Source organism: Hyla sarda, chromosome 1 (genome assembly GCF_029499605.1).
Source record: "Hyla sarda isolate aHylSar1 chromosome 1, aHylSar1.hap1, whole genome shotgun sequence".
Lineage (NCBI taxonomy): Eukaryota > Metazoa > Chordata > Amphibia > Anura > Hylidae > Hyla > Hyla sarda.
In genome coordinates, this window is record NC_079189.1 from 559077247 (window position 1) to 559096099 (window position 18853).

Consider the following 18853-nt stretch of genomic DNA (forward strand, 5'->3'; position numbering starts at 1 on the left):
TCACTGCGTGTCTCGGGAACTGCACAGAGTAGAAGAGGCTTGCTGTGGGGATTTGCTTCTAAACTGGGCGGTTCCCGAAACACGTGTCATCAGGGAGCACTTAAAAAAAATTCAACTTCAGCAGCTCATAAGTACTGAAAGGATTAAGATTTTTTTTTAAATAGAAGTAATTTATAAATCTGTTTAACTTTCTGGAGCCAGTTGATATATATATAAAAAAAAATGTTTTTTCCTGGATAACCCCCTTTAACCCCCTTAAGGACCAGGCCATTTTTCACTGTAGGACCAGAGCGTTTTTTTGCACATCTGACCACTATCACTTTAAGCATTAATAACTCTGGGATGCTTTTACCTTTCATTCTGATTCCGAGATTGTTTTTTCGTGACATATTCTACTTTATGTTAGTGGTAAAATTTTGTCGATACAAAAAATAGAAAGAACATTTTAAAGGAAGACTATTACTTAGACAATCGGTGTGCCCTACAAGTTTAGACCTTGCTAGACCAGTGTCCTTATTAATCATCCGTATCGGCAGATATGGAACACAACACCAAACACATAAATATGGCACTGTACGTTTTATTTCAAACTCTTAAAATGGTTAACACTAGCAAATGCACAAAATCGAGTAAAACATTCTCTGCAACGCTGCATGCAACATTGACAAGAGGAAGAAAACTGGTCATACACAGCAGAGCTGAAATTCCACAGGATTTAAATGACCATGTCTCTGCCAAGCTTAGTACAGCAATCCTTGGGATTGGAATCCACTGAGCTTCACTTTTCTGTTCTAATTAGTTCCTTGATGATCCTCAAAATCTCATCATCTGCAAAAGCAAAGCACAGGGATGAAAAGGCTTGCCACATGCAGATAAAAAAACAAAACACAGATTTGGGGGAATCCATTGACATTTATTAAAATGCTACTCTTGTTTATGAGCTATGTTTGGGACTAAAGCTCAGCCCTATTTAAAGGGAACCAATCATCAGGTTTTACCCTATATAACCCTTAGCAAAGCGTTATATAGGGTAAAATCTTTAGCCTCACCATCCCCGGGGCACGCTCCTGCCCCCCAGGGATGGTGAGCATATGAACTTATAAGATGTTCCCCGCCGGCCCCGTAAGTAGTCCCCTGGGCGGGAGCTCCTCTTACCTAGTCATGTGTCTTTGGCCGGTAGCAACGCCCGCTCCGCTTGATTGACAGGTCGCATCATCGCTCTGCTTACTGAACAGATGGAGGAGAGCGATGACACGACCCGTCAATCAAGCCGAGGGGGCGTCGCTGCTGACCGAAGACACGGGACTAGGTGAGTGGAGCTCTGCACCCAGGGGGCTACTTAGGGGCGCAACAGGGAGCAGTTTATAAGTTCACATTCTCACCATCCCTGCAGGCATAAACGTCCCCTGGGGATGGTGAGGATAAAGATTTTACCCTACTCTAAAATAATTTTACCCTACTAGTCAAAAATTGCTTTGGTGTAGACCTATAACCAACAGACTTGTATCGCATATGCCAAAAAATGTCTTTAGTCTTTTAGCAATTCACAAAAATTTGTAGTTTGGATCGCACCATGTCTCACCGCGTACATGAATAATAGCCAGCTTAAGCATGCTTTACTGTCTGACTGGCCGACTAATAGGCTACATGGACTAATGAAGTGACTGAGGCTGATTTGACTACCAGCAGGGGAGTGAAGCGCCCACTGTCACATACTTAAGTCAGCGATCACAATCGCAGCAAGCCTCCAGTGATCTAAACTTTTGACATGTCTGGATGACATGTCAAAAAGTTTATAAATAATGACACTGACGCTTTATAGAATATTTAGTGTAAGTGTTTTATTACCTTCAAGAGACATTTTGGGGTTTTGTAGCTTTTTCTTTAGGACAGATTCAATTAAAACACGCAATTCCTTAAAGATGACAGCAATTTTCACAGGAGCCTGTGCAGGGAAACAAAATAAACACTTTACAGACCTCTAACAGTAGGTTCTTATGAATTCTGGTAGCAAGGGCCTTCTAGGCATCTGTATCTTTTAGGGTGCCAGATGTGACTGATCCCTCTAGACATGTGGCATCTTATGACAGCACCATATGGCCCACACTCATACCACCACTGTTTGTCTATAGAGATAGCATGGCTGTGTGCTTGATTGTATGTACATATTTGCAAGGGGTGTTGCTCAGAGACCTGAATCGAGTATTATACCTGAAACTGTATCCAGTCATCTACAGTCAGCAGACGCTCACGATGTTGTACAGCTATATCACCACCAAACAAGAGTACTGGAAAAGGGGAGATCAGAGTTGTTTCTCTAAGGTAGACCTTGGAATATTTAACCTGTGGAAAATCCAAAGAAAGGTATAGTATAAGGGTATAACAGAAAGAGTATCCTTTAGTAATGCTGTGAGAGGCTATGGATGGCTCAGACATGTAGGAGAGCTAATAGACAACACAGGAACATCCGTCTCACCTTCTCCTGGTAGAGCAGCCAGCCATAGGTCTGCAGGTCCCGGTTCACAGAGGATGGGTGCACTTGTGCTTTCCCTAGCGCTGTTTCCACCATGCACACCAACTTCTCTGAGATGTCCACTGATTTTGTAAAAAGGATCTTCCCGACATTGTCATATAGGCCAGCTGTCAAAATGGCCTTAACAAGTGACATCTCCTCTACAGACATTTTTCCTCTTTTGTCTACAGTTCCCTGAACACCATTCGATTTGGAGCACTCAAAGCCTGCTGCTCTTACCAGCCGAATCAACTCCTGTTTCACATCCTTGAAAAAAATCAAATAAAAATAGAAATATGTTTAGCTTACAAGATAGACCTCTACCATAGCTGTATGTGCAATACATTCAGACAGTCTTCAAACCCTTTCACTTTTTTTCACATTTTGTTTTGTTGCAGCCTTGTGTTTGCACAAAAAAATCTTCCCTCATCAATCTGAACTCAATATCCTTTAGTTTGAATGTAAAAAGTTATGACATTCATTAAAAAGAAAATTTAGCACACACATAACTATTTAGACCCTTTGCTATAACAGCTGACATTTAGCGCTGGCTACTCACATTTCTCTTGATCATATGGGAGATGTTTATACCCTTTGGTTGGAGTCACCAGTGGTAAATTCAGATGATGGACAGGATTTGGGAAGACACAGCCCTGTCTATATAATGTCTCACAGCTGACAACGTAAATCAGAGCACAAACCAAGCTATGAGGGGGAAAGAACTGCCAGTAGAGATGAGAGGCAGGAATGTGTGGAGGAACAGATCAGGAGAGTGGTATAACTTTTTTTCCTCCTGCACTGAATGTTCCCAAGATTACAGTGGCCTTCATAAACCTCTTAAATGTAGGAAGCCTGGAACAACCAGGACTTTTCCTAAAGCTGACCGCCCCACCAAACTAAGTAATTGGGGTAAAAAGGGCCTTGGTAAGAGAAGTGACCCAGTGGTCACTTTGGCTGAAAGATCCTGAGTGCAGATGGAAGAAACTTCCAGAAGGTCTCCAGCCTCCACCAATCTGGACTATATATGTTTCTCTACCATCCCTACAGTGAAGCATGGTGGTGGCTGCATCATGCTGAGGGGGTGTTTTTCAGTAGTTGGGACTGGGAGACTTGTCAAGGTTGCAGGAAAATGAATGGAGCAAAGTACAAAAATATTCTTAATGAAAACCTGATCCAGAGTGACCTCAGGCTGGGTAGAAGGTCACCTTCCAACAAGACAGTAACCCTAAGCACACAGCCAAGACAACACAGGAGCGGCTAAGGGACAACTCTGTTAATGTTCATGGTGAATGAAGTTCTGAATACTTGCGTCACTGCAATAATTTCATTTCTCCTTTTCAATAAATTAGCAAAGATTTCTGTTTTCACTTTGTAACAGTGCGCCATGCTGCTACTTCTGTCCATGTCAGAAACTGCCCAGAGAATGGGAAAATCCCCATAGCAAACCTCTCCTGCGCAGGACAGTTCCTGACACAGACAGAGGTGGCAGCAAAAGCACCATATCTGACTGGAAAGACAACACCACTTCCCCCAGGACATAAAGCAGCTGATACCTACTGGAAGATTTGAAGATTTTTAATAAAAGTAATTTTCAAATCTGTATGACTTTCTGGCACTATGAGAGTACTATGCTTACCTGATGGCCAACAATGGCGCGCTCATAGAAAAGACTGGAATGAAAGCCTTTAATCACAAAAAAGGAGGTACTGACTATACATTGTCTTCACTATTTTAAAAGGCAAAGCATGGTCTCCTGTAATTGCAAAGGTGTCCGTGTTGTTAAAAAGTTGCCTTACTAGGAATAAATAGGATATCTTTGAAGTGTAGCAAAACTTTCAAACAACTTCTGGCATATCATAGAGACATATCAGAAGTTGTGATCGGTGGATCGCTAGAATGAAGGGACAGAAGTGCTCTTTTCTCACAGACTTTTGATGCATCTGAACTTCTAATAATAGGTTTCCAAATAATGCAGAGGAGAAACAAAGGGACACAGCGCTCAAGGGAGCATTTCTGTCCCATCATTCAAGTGATCGTGGGGGTCTCAGCAGCCAGACCCCCAGCGATCACAATGACATTTCAGAAGTTGTATGAAAATGTAAGCACACTTTAAAGAGAACAGCACTCAATGAAACATGCACAAGTTCATGCTTTGTCTTCTTCATGATGAACAAATTTTCTAGTCTAGCCCCTTATGAGCTCCGTATAACTATATAACAATCCTGTATATGCAATCTATCCTCCGTGATATCTGTCCGCAGCTGTACTATTATCTAACTAGACATAACATATCGTAGACAACAAGTTCAATTGTATTCATTTACTCAATTGTCCCAAAATGTTAAACCTTTATAGTACTTTCAGTAAATATTGTAATTTTCAACAAAGTATAGAATGGAAAATATTTCAATACCTCTATAGTCAAAAGTGACTTTCTGTTCAGAAAGTTCTTTCTACAGAAACTCATCTCCGAGTTATAACCTTCTGCCCGGATCATCTTCCACCTGCAAAGACAAAGGGAAATCCTAGTGAGAAACAGGTCTATCTGATGTATATCAGGATAACACATTTCTATAGATAAATAAACATACAAGGGAATTTCCCTAATTAATTCTGTCATCAGAGCCACGACTTAGATGGGTGGATGCAATCAGATAAAGCAAAGAAGTGAAAATTCAACATTCATGTAGATAACAAAATATCTGCTTCTGTCCTGTCAGTCTGTAAGTGGAATATAAACACTAATAGAGAATGCACTCATTTTTTTTGGCAATTTAACTTCTTATTTTTGAGATATTGCACACTGACACTGCTCATGAGAGAAAACAGATTCTCTTTCAGTACAGTTTTAATATATATATATATTAATGAGTGCTCTAAAGCCACAAGACCAGAATAATAAGAAGTCATCATAATCAATATATTGTCTTTAACCCCTTAAGGACCAGGCCATTTAACAGCTTAGGACCAGAGTGTTTTTTGCACATCTGACCACTGTCACTTTAAACATTAATAACTCTGGAATGCTTTTACTTATCATTCTGATTCCGAGACATATTCGTGACATATTCTACTTTAACATGGTGGTAAATTTTAGTGGTAACTTGCATCCTTTCTTGGTGAAAAATCCCCAAATTTGATGAAAAAAAATTGTAAATTTTGCATTTTTCTAACTTTGAAGCTCTCTGCTTGTAAGGAAAATGGATATTTCAAATAAAAAATTTTTTATTCACATATAAATATGTCTACTTTATGTTTGCATCATAAAATTGACAAGTTTTTACTTTTGGGAGACACCAGAGGGCTTCAAAGTTCAGCAGCAATTTTCCACAAAATTTTCAAACTCACTATTTTTCAGGGACCAGTTCAGGTTTGAAGTGGATTTAAAGGGTCTTCATATTAGAAATACCTCATAAAAGACCCCATTATAAAAACTGCACCCCCCCCCAAAGTATTCAAAATGACATTCAGTAAGTGTTTTAACCTTTTAGGTGTTTCACAGGAATAGCAACACTTACATGTTCTTGTAGACCCAATTTTTGAATTTTTACAAGGGGTAAAAGGAGAAAATTTATACTTGTATTTGTAGCCCAATTTCTCTCGAGTAAGCACATACCTCATATGTCTATGTAAAGTGTTCAGCAGAAAATACCCCCCAAAATTTGTAACCCCATCTCTTCTGAGTATGGAGGTACCCCATAAGTTGACCTGAAGTGCACTACGGGCGAACTACAATGCTTAGAAGAGAAGGAGTCATATTTGGCTTTTTGAGAGCAAATTTTGGTCGGGGGCCATGCCGCATTTAGGAAGCCCCTATGTTGCCAGAACAGCAAAAAAAAAACATATGGCATACCATTTTGGAAACTAGACCCCTCACAGAATTGAATAAGGGGTTCAGTGAGTATTTACACCCTACTGGCATTTGACAGATCTTTGGAATAGTGGGCTGAGCAAATGAAAAATTTAATTTTTCATTTTCATGGGAAACTGTTCCAAAAATCTGTCAGACACCTGTGGGGTGTAAATGTTCACTGTACCCCTTATTACATTACGTGAGGGGTGTAGTTTCCAAAATGGGGTCACATGTTGGGGGGGTCCATTGCTCTGGCACTATGGGGGCTTTGTAAACACACGTGGCCTTCAATTCAGGACACATTTTCTCTTCAAAATCCCAATGGCACTCCCTCTCTTCTGAGCATTGTAGTTCGCCCACCGAGCACTTTACATCCACATTTGGAGTATTTTCTTACTCAGAAGAAATGAGGTTACAAATTTTGGGGGGCTTTTTCCCTATTTTCCCTTGTGAAAATGAAAAATTTAGGGTAACACCAGCATTTTAGTGAAAAAAAATTTTTTTTTTCATTTTCCCATCCAACTTTAACGAAAATTTGTCAAACACCTGTGGGGTGTTAAGGCTTTGCATTTATGTCAGAACCGCTGCACCCCTGTGCAAATCACCAATTTAGGCTTCAAATGTACATAGTGCGCTCTCACTCCTGAGCCTTGTTGTGCGCCCGCAGAGCATTTTGCGCCCACATTTGGGGTATTACCGTACTCAGGAGAAATTGCGTTTTTGGGGGTCTTTTTTTCCTTTTACCTCTTGTGAAAATAAAAAGTATGGGGCAACACCAGCATGTTAGTGTAAATTTTTCTTTTACAGTAACAGGCTGGTGTAGACCCCAACTTTTCCTTTTCATAAGGGGTAAAAGGAGAAAAAGCCCCCCAAAATTTGTAGTGTAATTTCTCCCGAGTACGGAGATACCCCATATGTGGCCCTAAACTGTTTCCTTGAAATACGACAGGGCTCCGAAGAGAGAGAGCGCCATGCGCATTTGAGGACTAAATTAGGGATTGCATAGGGGTGGACATAGGGGTATTCTACGCCAGTGATTCACAAACAGGGTGCCTCCAGCTGTTGCTAAACTCCCAGCATGCCTGGACAGTCGGTGGCTGTCCAGACATGCTGGGAGTTGTTGTTTTGCAACAGCTGGAGGCTCCGTTTTGGAAACACTGCCGTACAATATGTTTTCAATTTTTATTGGGGGGACAGTGTAAGGGGGTGTATATGTAGTGTTTTACCCTTTATTTTGTGTTAGTGTAGCGTAGTGTAGTGTTTTGAGGGTACATTCACACTGGCGGAGGTTTACAGTGAGTTTCCTGCTAGGAGTTTGCGCTGTGGCGAAAAATTTGCCGCAGCTCATACTTGAAGCAGAAAACTTACTGTAAACCTGCCTGTGTGAATGTACCCTGTACGTTCACATGGGGGGGGGGGGGGGCAAACCTCCGGGGACCGAAATTCCCGCGGACGTATGAGTACATGCCTGGTCCTTAAGACCCAGGGTGCAGGGACGTGCTCATACGTGCTTGGTCCTTAAGGGGTTAAACCCAATCTATAGGGAGACATTGCTGGCTCATATACCAATACATAAATCTGATCCTTCTGTTCATAAAACTTACCCCATGTAGGCGCTAAAAATGGTCAAATGATCAGAGTTTGCCAGAGCCATAGAGGATTTTGCCAGATCTGCTTCATCTTTTCTACCAATAGGTGTCATGAATGGAGACTTCTCAGTCATGGTAGCAGCCAGCGTTGCCTGTGACAAAGGAACAATTATTATTATTATATTAACTCACTGTTTTCCAAATTTTAAAATGTAAGCAAATGACACATCCATCCCTCCGCAGAGGGAGATAAACAAAACAGGCAGTGGAAACAAACTATGGCTGAAGCCAGCAGGAAATGCAGGGCGACCGTCACTAAATGGTCCTTCATAGACAATTATTATTTTATATTAAATCTGCCTCTGGAGTCAGGAAGCCAGAAAAGACAGTCGATAAAAGATGTGCACATCCTCAATGTTACAATTGGTGCAATTAATTCAGACCGGCATTTCATATGTGTAAGGTGGCCCTGGAGCATCTTTGATATTCTTTATGCCACACCCCGACCTCTATGCCAGCTACAAGCGGTGTTGATTTCTGCTATAATTGACAGCAATAATCTTGCGTTAATTTTTCTTCAATCAGATAAATTTTTATTGAACAGTCTCACCCCACTCTCCCAACACAATCTTCCCCCCATTTCCCCACTAGAGATACATATGAATTCAGTGCACATATTACATTAGAAAATGCTAATGTCCCACAGATGAGAATAGGCAGGAATAATAGACTAAGCATCAGACTATTTAGCAGTAACAACTTGGGCAGATGCATAAGATGGAACTACATATCACATTGGGGAGTTAAAGGGGTGCTCCACCCCTAGACATCTTATCCCCTATCCAAAGGATAGGGGATAAGATGTCTGATCGCGGGGGTCCCGCCGCTGGGGACCCCCGCAATATAGCATGCCATCACGCCCCCTCCCATTGACTTGAATTGAGGGGACGGGGCGTGATGCACACGGGGGCGGAGTTGTGACGTCACAAACTTCCGTTCCCATGGTCGGGACCCAGACCCTCCAGCGCTTACGGAGTAGAATCAGGTGGGTGCCGCATGCTATATTGCGGGGGTCCTCAGTGGCGGGACCCCCGCGATAAGACATCTTATCCCCCTATCCTTTGGATAGGTGATAAGATGTCTAGAGGTGGAGTACCCCTTTAACAACTGCAAATTAATAAGAGAGTTCACCAGGAAGATCACCTCAGAGTTGTACCGTGATTTTTTCCAAAAATTAGAACTCCCCACTTACCACAGCATCCAGGCAGCCAAAGATAGCACCAAAAATCAGCATCTTCCCAATCTTCACATTGACTGGCAGAGCGGCAAGGTGCTGACCTAGAGGAGTAAGTTTGGGCTGAGTGAGCTCGCAGGCTCCAATCTTGCGCAGTAAGTTCATGGCATTACTGACAACTTGGACCTGCGGAGGGTCCAACGCCTTAGATAAGAAATCTTCTGGAGATCCAAGCTCACACTTCTACATTTAGCAACAGAAAAAAAGAGAAAAAGATAAGTGTCCCTTCCCTAACCTTGTGTCTGAAAGAGATTGTAGGAGATTAAAAAAATTATGCATTTTTTTTTTTTAATCTTTAGGAACAGTGCCACAACTGTCAGGAGACTGTGTCTGGTACTGCAGCTCGGCCATATTTACTTGAATAGGACTGAATGGCAACACCATAGAAAGCAAAAAGACCAGAGTGGCACTGTTTCTGTGAAAACAATTTTAATCCTATATAGCAGTATTTTCCAATTAGTGTACCTCAAGCTGTTGAAAAACTACAAGTCCAAGCATGCCTGGACAGTCCGGGCATGCTGGGATTTGTAGTTCTGCAACAGCTGGAGGCACACTGGTTTGGAAACACTGCTATATAAATTTAAATTGCCAGGCAAACCTCACCATGATGTGAAGACACAGTTCTTCCAAAGGTACCCGTAATATTTCCGGAACGGAGTAGTCCATAAAACCGTGAAATCTGTGAGGGTGGAAAAAAACAGCTATCATGAAATGTACACAAATAATGGGAAAAAGGCTTCAAAGAAGGGCTTTCTCATCATATTCTCCATTATGAAAATAGCTACCGAGGGGTAGATAGGTCCCGCAGAAAATGCTGGGGGTTACCCTTTTCATTTAATACATCTCAATCAGACAGTTTGAAGCTCTAAAATATTTTTTGCTAGCAATGCAAAATATGCCTTCAGGAAAACCCAGCACAGAGGCCGGCTAAACAGCAATGTATCTATTCTATGTCCAGAAATCCTTTAAAGAGTACCTGTTGGCAAACAAAACTTTTAATATATTGTTCCTCATGTAATTATAAGACACTTTGCTATTTACTTGCTAATACAATTCTTAACTTTTTTTAATGTGATTGAACAAATGGCCACTAGGTGGCTCTGTTTCTTGTCCCTGCCACAAGTCAAACAGTTAGTTTAGTCTCCTCCCGGCCTGGCAGGAGACCAAACTCAGGAAGTGGGTGCAGGGCATGGCGGGGCACAGCTCTCTCAGGGTTCAGTGATGTCGCGCCTGCTGGGGAACGCCCACTTTCTCCTGCCGGGAGCTCACACAATATGAGCAAGGAGAAAGGTATGATACAGAACTTTTTAATGCTCAAATAGTTATTTAGTTTAGTAAATATAGTTTGATGACAAGTACTCTTTAAAAACACAACAGGTAATTTTTTTGGGGTGGCATATAATGCTAACTCACCAGTGATATTCCTCTAGTGTCCTTTGTTCCATCCAAGCTCAGCTGCATCAATACATGTTTAGCTCTTCCATTACTGCAACTGTGTCATGTGAAGCAGCTTAAAAGGGGTTATCCAGGAAAAAAAACATTTTTTTTATATATATATGAACTGGCTCCAGAAAGTTAAACAGATTTGTAAATTACTTCTATAAAAAAAAAATCTTAATCCTTTCAGTACTTATGAGCTGCTGAAGTTGAGTTGTTCTTTTCTGTCTAAGTGCTCTCTGATGACATCTGTCTCCTGAACTGTCCAGAGTAGAAGCAAATCCCCATAGCACACCTCTTCTACTCTGTGCAGTTCCCGAGACAAGCAGAGATGTCAGCAGAGAGCACTGTTGTTAGACAGAAAAGAACAACTCAACTTCAGCAGCTGATAATTATTGGAAGGATTAAAAAAAAATTATAGAAGTAATTTACAAATCTGTTTAACTTCCTGGAGCCAGTTGATATACAAAAAAAAGTTTTTTCCTGGAATACCCCTTTAACACTGATGATCCCTGCCTCCTGCTTGTAAGAGCTTAAAGGGAGAAACCCATCACAAGGAGACAGGCTGAAGCTGCATCACATATGAATACATGAAAACTCTGTAGGGTAAGTTAGGGGACAGAAGTTCTGTCACTGATCTGTCACTAGCACTTAGGTAGGACTCAGAACAAGTACAGTACAGGGTCACATGGGGGAATCTGTAGCGTGTTTCACACTATGGATGCGCCGATGGCAGTCACAAGAGGGACTGAAGAGCAGGTTCTCGGCTGCGGCCGGGTAGCTTTGTGTGTTCGCTCGTAGCAGAGGATTTCTACAATGGGAAATCCACCAATACTAGGGGACACACAGGGCTACCCGGCTGCAGCTGGGAGCTTGCTCTGCAGACCCTCTGTTGTTGGCACAACTGCAGCATGAAATACGCAGCGGATTCGCCCTGTGTGATCCTGCTCTAAGGAGTCTTCTCTCCCCTTTGTCTCTGTAAAGTCAGATGCATTATGAGAAATGTAGGCTGCATTAGGAGAGCCAGATCAGAAGAGAAGAAGGAATCAAGATGGCAGATAACACCTATTACCTTTCTTTGGTGTAAAGCCGGAAACAGAACCCATCCCTGACACGACCGGCCCTCCCTTGTCGCTGCAGTGCACTGGCTTTGCTTATAAAGGTCTCCACCAGAGAACTCATCTGACTGCTCTCATGATACCTAAAGGAAAAGATACCACATAACAACATATGAAAATACTGCACTTTTGTTTCTTCCTTCTCAGTTTAAAAAAAATGGATAAACTTTGGCCATTATAAGCCTGCCACCCAGCTTTCCCAGACCTTTGCCTGATAAATGTCAACATATGCAGCAAAAATAGTGTTGCATTAGTAGGTAAATTTGCTGTTTAATTGCCAATGAGAACGGTAGCCATGTGGCTTGTCACCCAGAAAATAATGACTTGTACAGAATATCTAGAAGCTGACAGAAAATAAAACAAAATTTGGGCAGGTCACCTGTTTTCCTTAGTTCTTCCAGCATCTATGACAAATACCACATCAGGGATTGTGATACCTGTTTCAGCAATGTTTGTTGCCAGCACAATCTGTAAATAGAAGTAATAAAAAGAAAAAAAATATTTTAAAGTGTAAAACCATTTATTCAAGAAAACCTATAGTAATATACGGGATGACATTAGCAAATATGAATGTAAACAGCAGCACTGTCTATGCTTAACCCCTTAAGCAAAATGGGGGTTAACCCCTTAACCCCCATTTTGGCCTTAAGGACTCAGACAATTTAATTTTTACGTTTTCATTTTTTCCTCCTCGCCTTCTAAAAATCATAACTCTTTTATATTTTCATCCACAGACTAGTGTGAGGGCTTGTTTTTTTGCGCGACCAGTTGTCCTTTGTAATGACATCACTCATTATATCATAAAATGTATGGCGCAACCAAAAAACACTATTTTTGTGGGAAAATTAAAACGAAAAATGCAATTTTGCTGATTTTGGAAGGTTTCGTTTTCACGTCGTACAATTTATGGTAAAATTGACATGTTTTCTTTATTCTGAGGGTCAATACGATTAAAATGATACCCATTATTACATACTTTTATATTATTGTTGCGCTTAAAAAAAAAATCACAAACTTTTTAACCAAATTAGTACGTTTATAATCCCTTTATTTTGATGACCTCTAACTTTTTTATTTTTCCGTATAAGCGGCGGTATGGGGGCTCATTTTTTGCGCCATGATCTGTACTTTTTTTTTATACCACATTTGCATATAAAAAACTTTTAATACATTTTTTATAATTTTTTTTTTATAAAATGTATTAAAAAAGTAGGAATTTTGGCCTTTTTTTTTTTTTTCGTTCACGCCGTTCACCGTACGGGATCATTAACATTTTATTTTAATAGTTCGGACATTTACGCACGCGGCGATACCAAATATGTCTATAAAAAATGTTTTTTACGCTTTTTGGGGGTAAAATAGGAAAAAACGGACGTTTTACTTTTTTATTGGGGGAGGGGATTTTTCTGTTCTATGTATAGGACATAGAACAGATCAGTGTTATCGGTCATCTTCTGCTCTGGTCTGCTCGATCACAGACCAGAGCAGGGGACCTCCGTGCGGCGTTATGAATGATCGGATCCCCGCAGCAGCGCTGCGGGCGATCCGATCGTTCATTTAAATCGCGCACTGCCGCAGATGCCGGGATCTGTATTGATCCCGGCACCTGAGGGGTTAATGGCGGACGCCCGCGAGATCGCGGGCGTCGGTCATTGCCGGCGGGTCCCTGGCTGCGATCAGCAGCCGGGATCAGCCGCGCATGACACGGGCATCGCTCCGATGCCCGCGGTTATGCACAGGACGTAAATGTACGTCCTGGTGCGTTAAGTAACACCTCACCAGGACGTACATTTACGTCCTGCGTCCTTAAGGGGTTAAGACAACAGTAGGAGAAAAGCATCCCTGCTGTGGTGTGTGGTCTTCTTCTTGAGTCTACAGTAAGAGAACATTTGACACGTCACAGAGACATATCAGAAGATTTCTTCAGCCTTATGGGCTTCACTCAAGAGATAGGAAGATGGGCCATAGGATTGCAATATAGTCTACCATTTGTTTTGATGTAGCCCCTTTGTTTTAGGTATTAGAGGGGGTCACTGTGCCTGTACTCCCACCAATGAGGACTTTCAATATGTCTCTATGTAAAATACAGTGTACAATTTCCAGGGTGCTGCTGAGACATTGTTCTCTTGATGTTCTATGATCTGAAAAAAGTTCTCTAACTTGAAAAAAAAAAAGACTTTAATCCAAAACAGACATGGTCCACGTAACTCATCACCATGGATAAACATTGCCTGGGAAATGTCTTGCTCCACAGCTACGTTTGATATTTTTACCTTTCTTGTTCCTGGAGGAGGAAGTATGAATGCTTCAGCCTGGTCCTGACTGGAAAGGATTGAGTGAAGTGCTATCAACTTGTACCTTGAAAAATAAAAAAGAATTAGGCATGCAACTATGCAACCAATATAGATTTATCAAATCAGATGTAGAAAAAAAAAGTGGTGCATTTGTCCACAGCAGAGTTTATTTTTTAGTTTGTTTGTTTGTTTTTAAAGGGAAATAACCCCTTTAAAGTTTACTGGCTCAGTGTTTGCAGAGTGCAGGAGAAGCTTTGGGAGTTGTAAAGTAACATCTGTAAATGGAATGCCCTGTATGATGCTGCATTTCATATTGTCACTTGCAAATTTTGGTGTCAAATACGGTGAGTAGTTCACCCAAGCTATTTTAGACAATCTGTCAGAACTATCTCATTCTCTGAGCTCAAGTGTCAAAGAGGTTGTGCTTTAAAGGCTGCATAGTGTGCCGGAGCAAGAAATATGTATAAATGGTATATAAATACAGTGGGGCAACAAAGTATTTAGTCAGTCACCAATTGTGCAAGTTCTCCCACTTAAAAAGATGAGAGGCCTGTAATTTTCATCATAGGTATACCTCAACTATGAGAGACATAATGATAAAAAAATCCATAAAATCACTGTCTGATTTTTAAAGGATTTATTTGTAAATTGTGGTGGAAAATAAGTATTTGGTCAATAACAAAAGTTAATCTCAGTGCTTTGTTATATACCCTTTGTTGTCAATGACAGAGGTGAAATATTTTCTGTAAGTCTTCACAAGGTTTTCACACACTGTTGCTGGTAATTTGGCACATTCCTCCATGCAGATCTCCTCTAGAGCAGTGATGTTTTGGGGCTGTCGCTGGGCAACACAGACATTCAACTCCCTCCAAAGGTTTTCTATGGGGTTGAGATCTGGAGACTGGCTAGGCCACTCCAGGACCTTGAAATGCTTCTTATGAAGCCACTCCTTCGTTGCCCGGGAGGTGTGTTTGGGATCATTGTCATGCTGAAAGACCCAGCCACATTTCATCTTCAATGCCCTTGCTGATGGAAGGGTTTTCACTCAAAATTAGAGATGAGCGAACTTACAGTAAATTCGATTCGTCAAGAACTTCTCGGCTCGGCAGTTGATGACTTTTCCTGCATAAATTAGTTCAGCTTTCCGGTGCTCCGGTGGGCTGGAAAAGGTGGATACAGTCCTAGTAAAGAGTCTCCTAGGACTGTATCCACCTTTTCCAGCCCACGGGAGCACCTGAAAGCTGAACTAATTTATGCAGGAAAAGTCATCAACTGCCGAGCCGAGAAGTTTGTGACGAATCAAATTTACTGTAAGTTCGCTCATCTCTACTCAAAATCTCACCATACATGGCCCAATTCATTCTTTCCTTTACATGGATCAGTCGCCCTGGTCCCTTAGCAGAAAAACAGCCCCAAAGCATAATGTTTCCACCCCCATGCTTCACAGTAGGTATGGTGTTCTTTGGATGCAACTCAGTATTCTTTCTCCTCCAAATACGACGAGTTGAGTTTTTACCAAAAAGTTCTACTTTGGTTTCATCTGACCATAAGACATTCTCCCAATCCTCTTTTGGATCATACAAATGCTCTCTAGCAAACTTCAGATGGGCCCGGACATGTACTGGCTTAAGCAGGGGGACATGTCTGGCACTGCATGATTTGACGCCCTGGTGGTGAAGTGTGTTACTGATGGTAGCCTTTGTTACTTTGGTCCCAGCTCTCTGCAGGTCATTCACTAGGTCCCCTCGTGTGGTTCTGGGATTTTTGCTCACCGTTCATGTGATCATTTTGACACCACAGGCTGAGGTCTTGTGTGGAGCCCCAGATCGAGTGAGATTATCAGTGGTCTTGTATGTCTTTCATTTTCTAATAATTGCCCCACAGTTGATTTTTTCACACCAAGCAGTTTGCCTATTGCAGATTCAGTCTTCCCAGCCTGGTGCAGATCTACAAATTTGTTTCTGGTGTCCTTCGACGGCTCTTTTGTCTTGGCCATAGTGGAGTTTGGAGTGTGAAAGTTTGAGGTTATGGTCAGGTGTCTTTTATACTGATAACAAGTTTAAACAGGTGTCATTAATACAGGTAACAAGTAGAGGACAGAGGAGACTTTTAAAGAAGTAGTTACAGATCTGTGAGAGCCAGAAATCTTGCTTGTTTGTAGGTAACCAAATACTTATTTTCCACCATAATTTGCAAATAAATTCTTTAAAAATCAGACAGACAATGTGAATTTATGGATATTTTTTTCTCATTCTGTCTCTCATAGTTGAGGTATACCTATGATGAAAATTACAGGCATCTCATCTTTTTAAGTGGAAGAACTTGCACAATTGGTGGCAGACTAAATACTTTATTGCCCCACTGTACCAGCCCCCTAGAAATAGAAGCAAACATAATGCTGTTACTCAATGTACCCCTGGCCTTTTACTATACACAATCTGGTTGGCAGTGTTATACATAAAAGCATAGAGATTCTTTAGTTGTATTATAAATTCCATTACCTCCTCCTGTCATTAAACCGCTTGTCAGTAGATAAAAGATCATATAGTTGCTGAATATCAGCCAGACCAGGTAAGAAGATCAGCACTGCTCCCTCTACATTTCTATATTGTGAACTTCTGTCTGGTGGAAGGAAAAGCAGAGATTAAGGTAACTAAGGTGGACATGTTGAGTCAAATAATGTGACCATGGATAGCAAAACAATTCAGTGCCATGTTGTATATCATATTCAAAACACAACATCTAGCAAAAACTTACAATTCCAAAAACATTATTTTAAAAAAACCTTTGTCAACAGGGTATTTTTCATTCACAACCTGACACTGGCTAATCTGTGCCGAGTGTCAGCCTGTGTAGGAACACACCTTATTGATTTCTCTGGTAATACCAAATTGTCAATCAATTCATACATTTCCAGGAGGAATAACAGAGGGACATCACTGCATAACTACAGATGTGACTGCAGATAATGCACTCGCCCATGACATACTCAAAATGGGCCAGAACATTATAACAAGGGGAGTTTACATTAGAGTTCACGCAGCCATTATCATCCTGCTTTGTCGATTGCTAGATGGCAGATCTACCTAGCTATAAACCAGAGTTCCCCAACTAGCAAGACTACAGCTCCCCTCAAGTCCTAAAAGGCGAAGGCTGTAGAACACTTTTGTCGCTTGCAGACTTGGCTCTCCTTAGGCTCTCTTTTTTTAAAAGTATTTATTTACATTTTCTTTTTAACAATAAAAGCAATAAACACCACTCTCAGTAGAACAAAATACAACAATACAATAAGCACCGGGGGACCCAGAGATCAGATCCAGTAAAAAACAGTTGAGCCTTCTGGTTTTCTGGACAACCCCCCATATGAGTCCCAGCCAGAGAAAGCCCAGCACAAACAAACACACACCCAGACACATAGCCACACATCCCGGAAACCCTAACCCCCCCCCCCCCCCCTCCCCAACAAGATGTACAATGCCTAGAAGAAACTACTGTGACAAACTACCCGGGGGTCAACTGAATTATCAAGTAAAAGCCAAGGGGCTCATTTGGCTCTCTGATGGTAGCCATATTGGTAGCCATTGGTACTCATTGGCCATTGGTAGCCACGTTTTGTAGCAGTATTGATTAGAAGACAAAATACTAACATACCCAGGAAGACCAGCAACTCCAGGATCAGGTCCAGATTAATTTTGTTAGGGTTCATGTACAGGATAGCATGCTTTGTCCGGGATGAATATTTCTGATAAGACAGGTTTACATCCACCACAGAACCTGATTGAACAGGAATAAACTCCTACAAGGAAAAAGAATGTACTATTAACCAGCTTAGATTCTTTAAAGGGGTACTCTGGGGAACTAAACCGATTTAATCTAAATATAATTTATGAGCTATTTAGAGCAGTTTCCCCTCTTTGGTTGTCACTTCCATGCATTAAGTAAGGGAATTACATCATCCAGCCATCCAGTGTGTCTCTATCCAAATCCCTCTCTGAAAGCAGCCCCCATCATCCTGAGAGAGACACAGATCATGAGGTTTTTACCAAGCACTGTTGAGTCATGCTCTCTTTAGCACTGAGAACTGGGAGGTGTGTGCAGCCTTAGCCAATCTGACACTGATTCTATCTCTGCTGCTCAGAGCAGGAGGGAGGGGGCTGGCAGAGCAGAGTGATATGATTTATGGGAGATGTAGGCAAGCAGAGAGAAGGATGGCATAAGTATATCAAGCAGCCAGAGAAGACATCAGGGGCTGCATGAGCCACGCATATTAGGCAGGATGGTTTACAGGGAACATATCCAGGAAGTGTGGTGGCTTTGGAGCTCCCCATTGTACTGAATACTGAATGTATTGGGACGTTATTTATCCAAACACTTTTTACAGCTCATGATGCTTTATTCCCACCATTGGGAAACTGTGATCAGTACCTGGTATTTTGTGCTGCCTCCTCCTTTACTGGTGACATTAAGGGTTATTTCTTCTTCCTCCTCTAAGAATTTCTGACAATACTCTGAGTCCTGTTCCAGAATATACCCTGTTTCTTCAACAGCATCTTCCAAATGAAAAACCTGAGACAGGACAGACATATCACAAAAAGAAAATAAATAAATAAAAAAACATTTATATTTAAGATCTAATCTGCTCATACACAATAACATCTCTCCAACTTGATGTTCCACCTTAAATTGGTTATCTGGAGGAAAAGACACTTATTCCCTATCCCGCACATTAGGGATACCTTTTTTTCTCTCCAGATAA

General features: G+C 41.4%; 1 protein-coding gene across 3 annotated transcripts in view; it reads right to left on the reverse strand.

The window, feature by feature from the left end:
• Positions 1 to 564: 564 nt before the first annotated feature.
• Positions 565 to 18853, reverse strand: part of DHX29 (DExH-box helicase 29) — a 48642-nt gene continuing 30353 nt past the window's right edge. For all 3 annotated transcript variants that reach the window (XM_056542449.1, XM_056542458.1, XM_056542440.1), the window contains exons 15-28: positions 18523 to 18663; positions 17749 to 17893; positions 16599 to 16719; positions 14077 to 14161; positions 12183 to 12271; positions 11758 to 11886; positions 9852 to 9927; positions 9207 to 9431; positions 7970 to 8106; positions 4926 to 5016; positions 2477 to 2779; positions 2212 to 2343; positions 1849 to 1945; positions 565 to 828 (exon numbers count right to left, since the gene is read on the reverse strand). In XM_056542449.1, the coding sequence (XP_056398424.1) occupies positions 779 to 828; positions 1849 to 1945; positions 2212 to 2343; positions 2477 to 2779; positions 4926 to 5016; positions 7970 to 8106; positions 9207 to 9431; positions 9852 to 9927; positions 11758 to 11886; positions 12183 to 12271; positions 14077 to 14161; positions 16599 to 16719; positions 17749 to 17893; positions 18523 to 18663 (1821 nt within the window). In that variant the 3' untranslated portion in view covers positions 565 to 778. The remainder of the gene's footprint in view (positions 829 to 1848; positions 1946 to 2211; positions 2344 to 2476; positions 2780 to 4925; positions 5017 to 7969; positions 8107 to 9206; positions 9432 to 9851; positions 9928 to 11757; positions 11887 to 12182; positions 12272 to 14076; positions 14162 to 16598; positions 16720 to 17748; positions 17894 to 18522; positions 18664 to 18853) is intronic.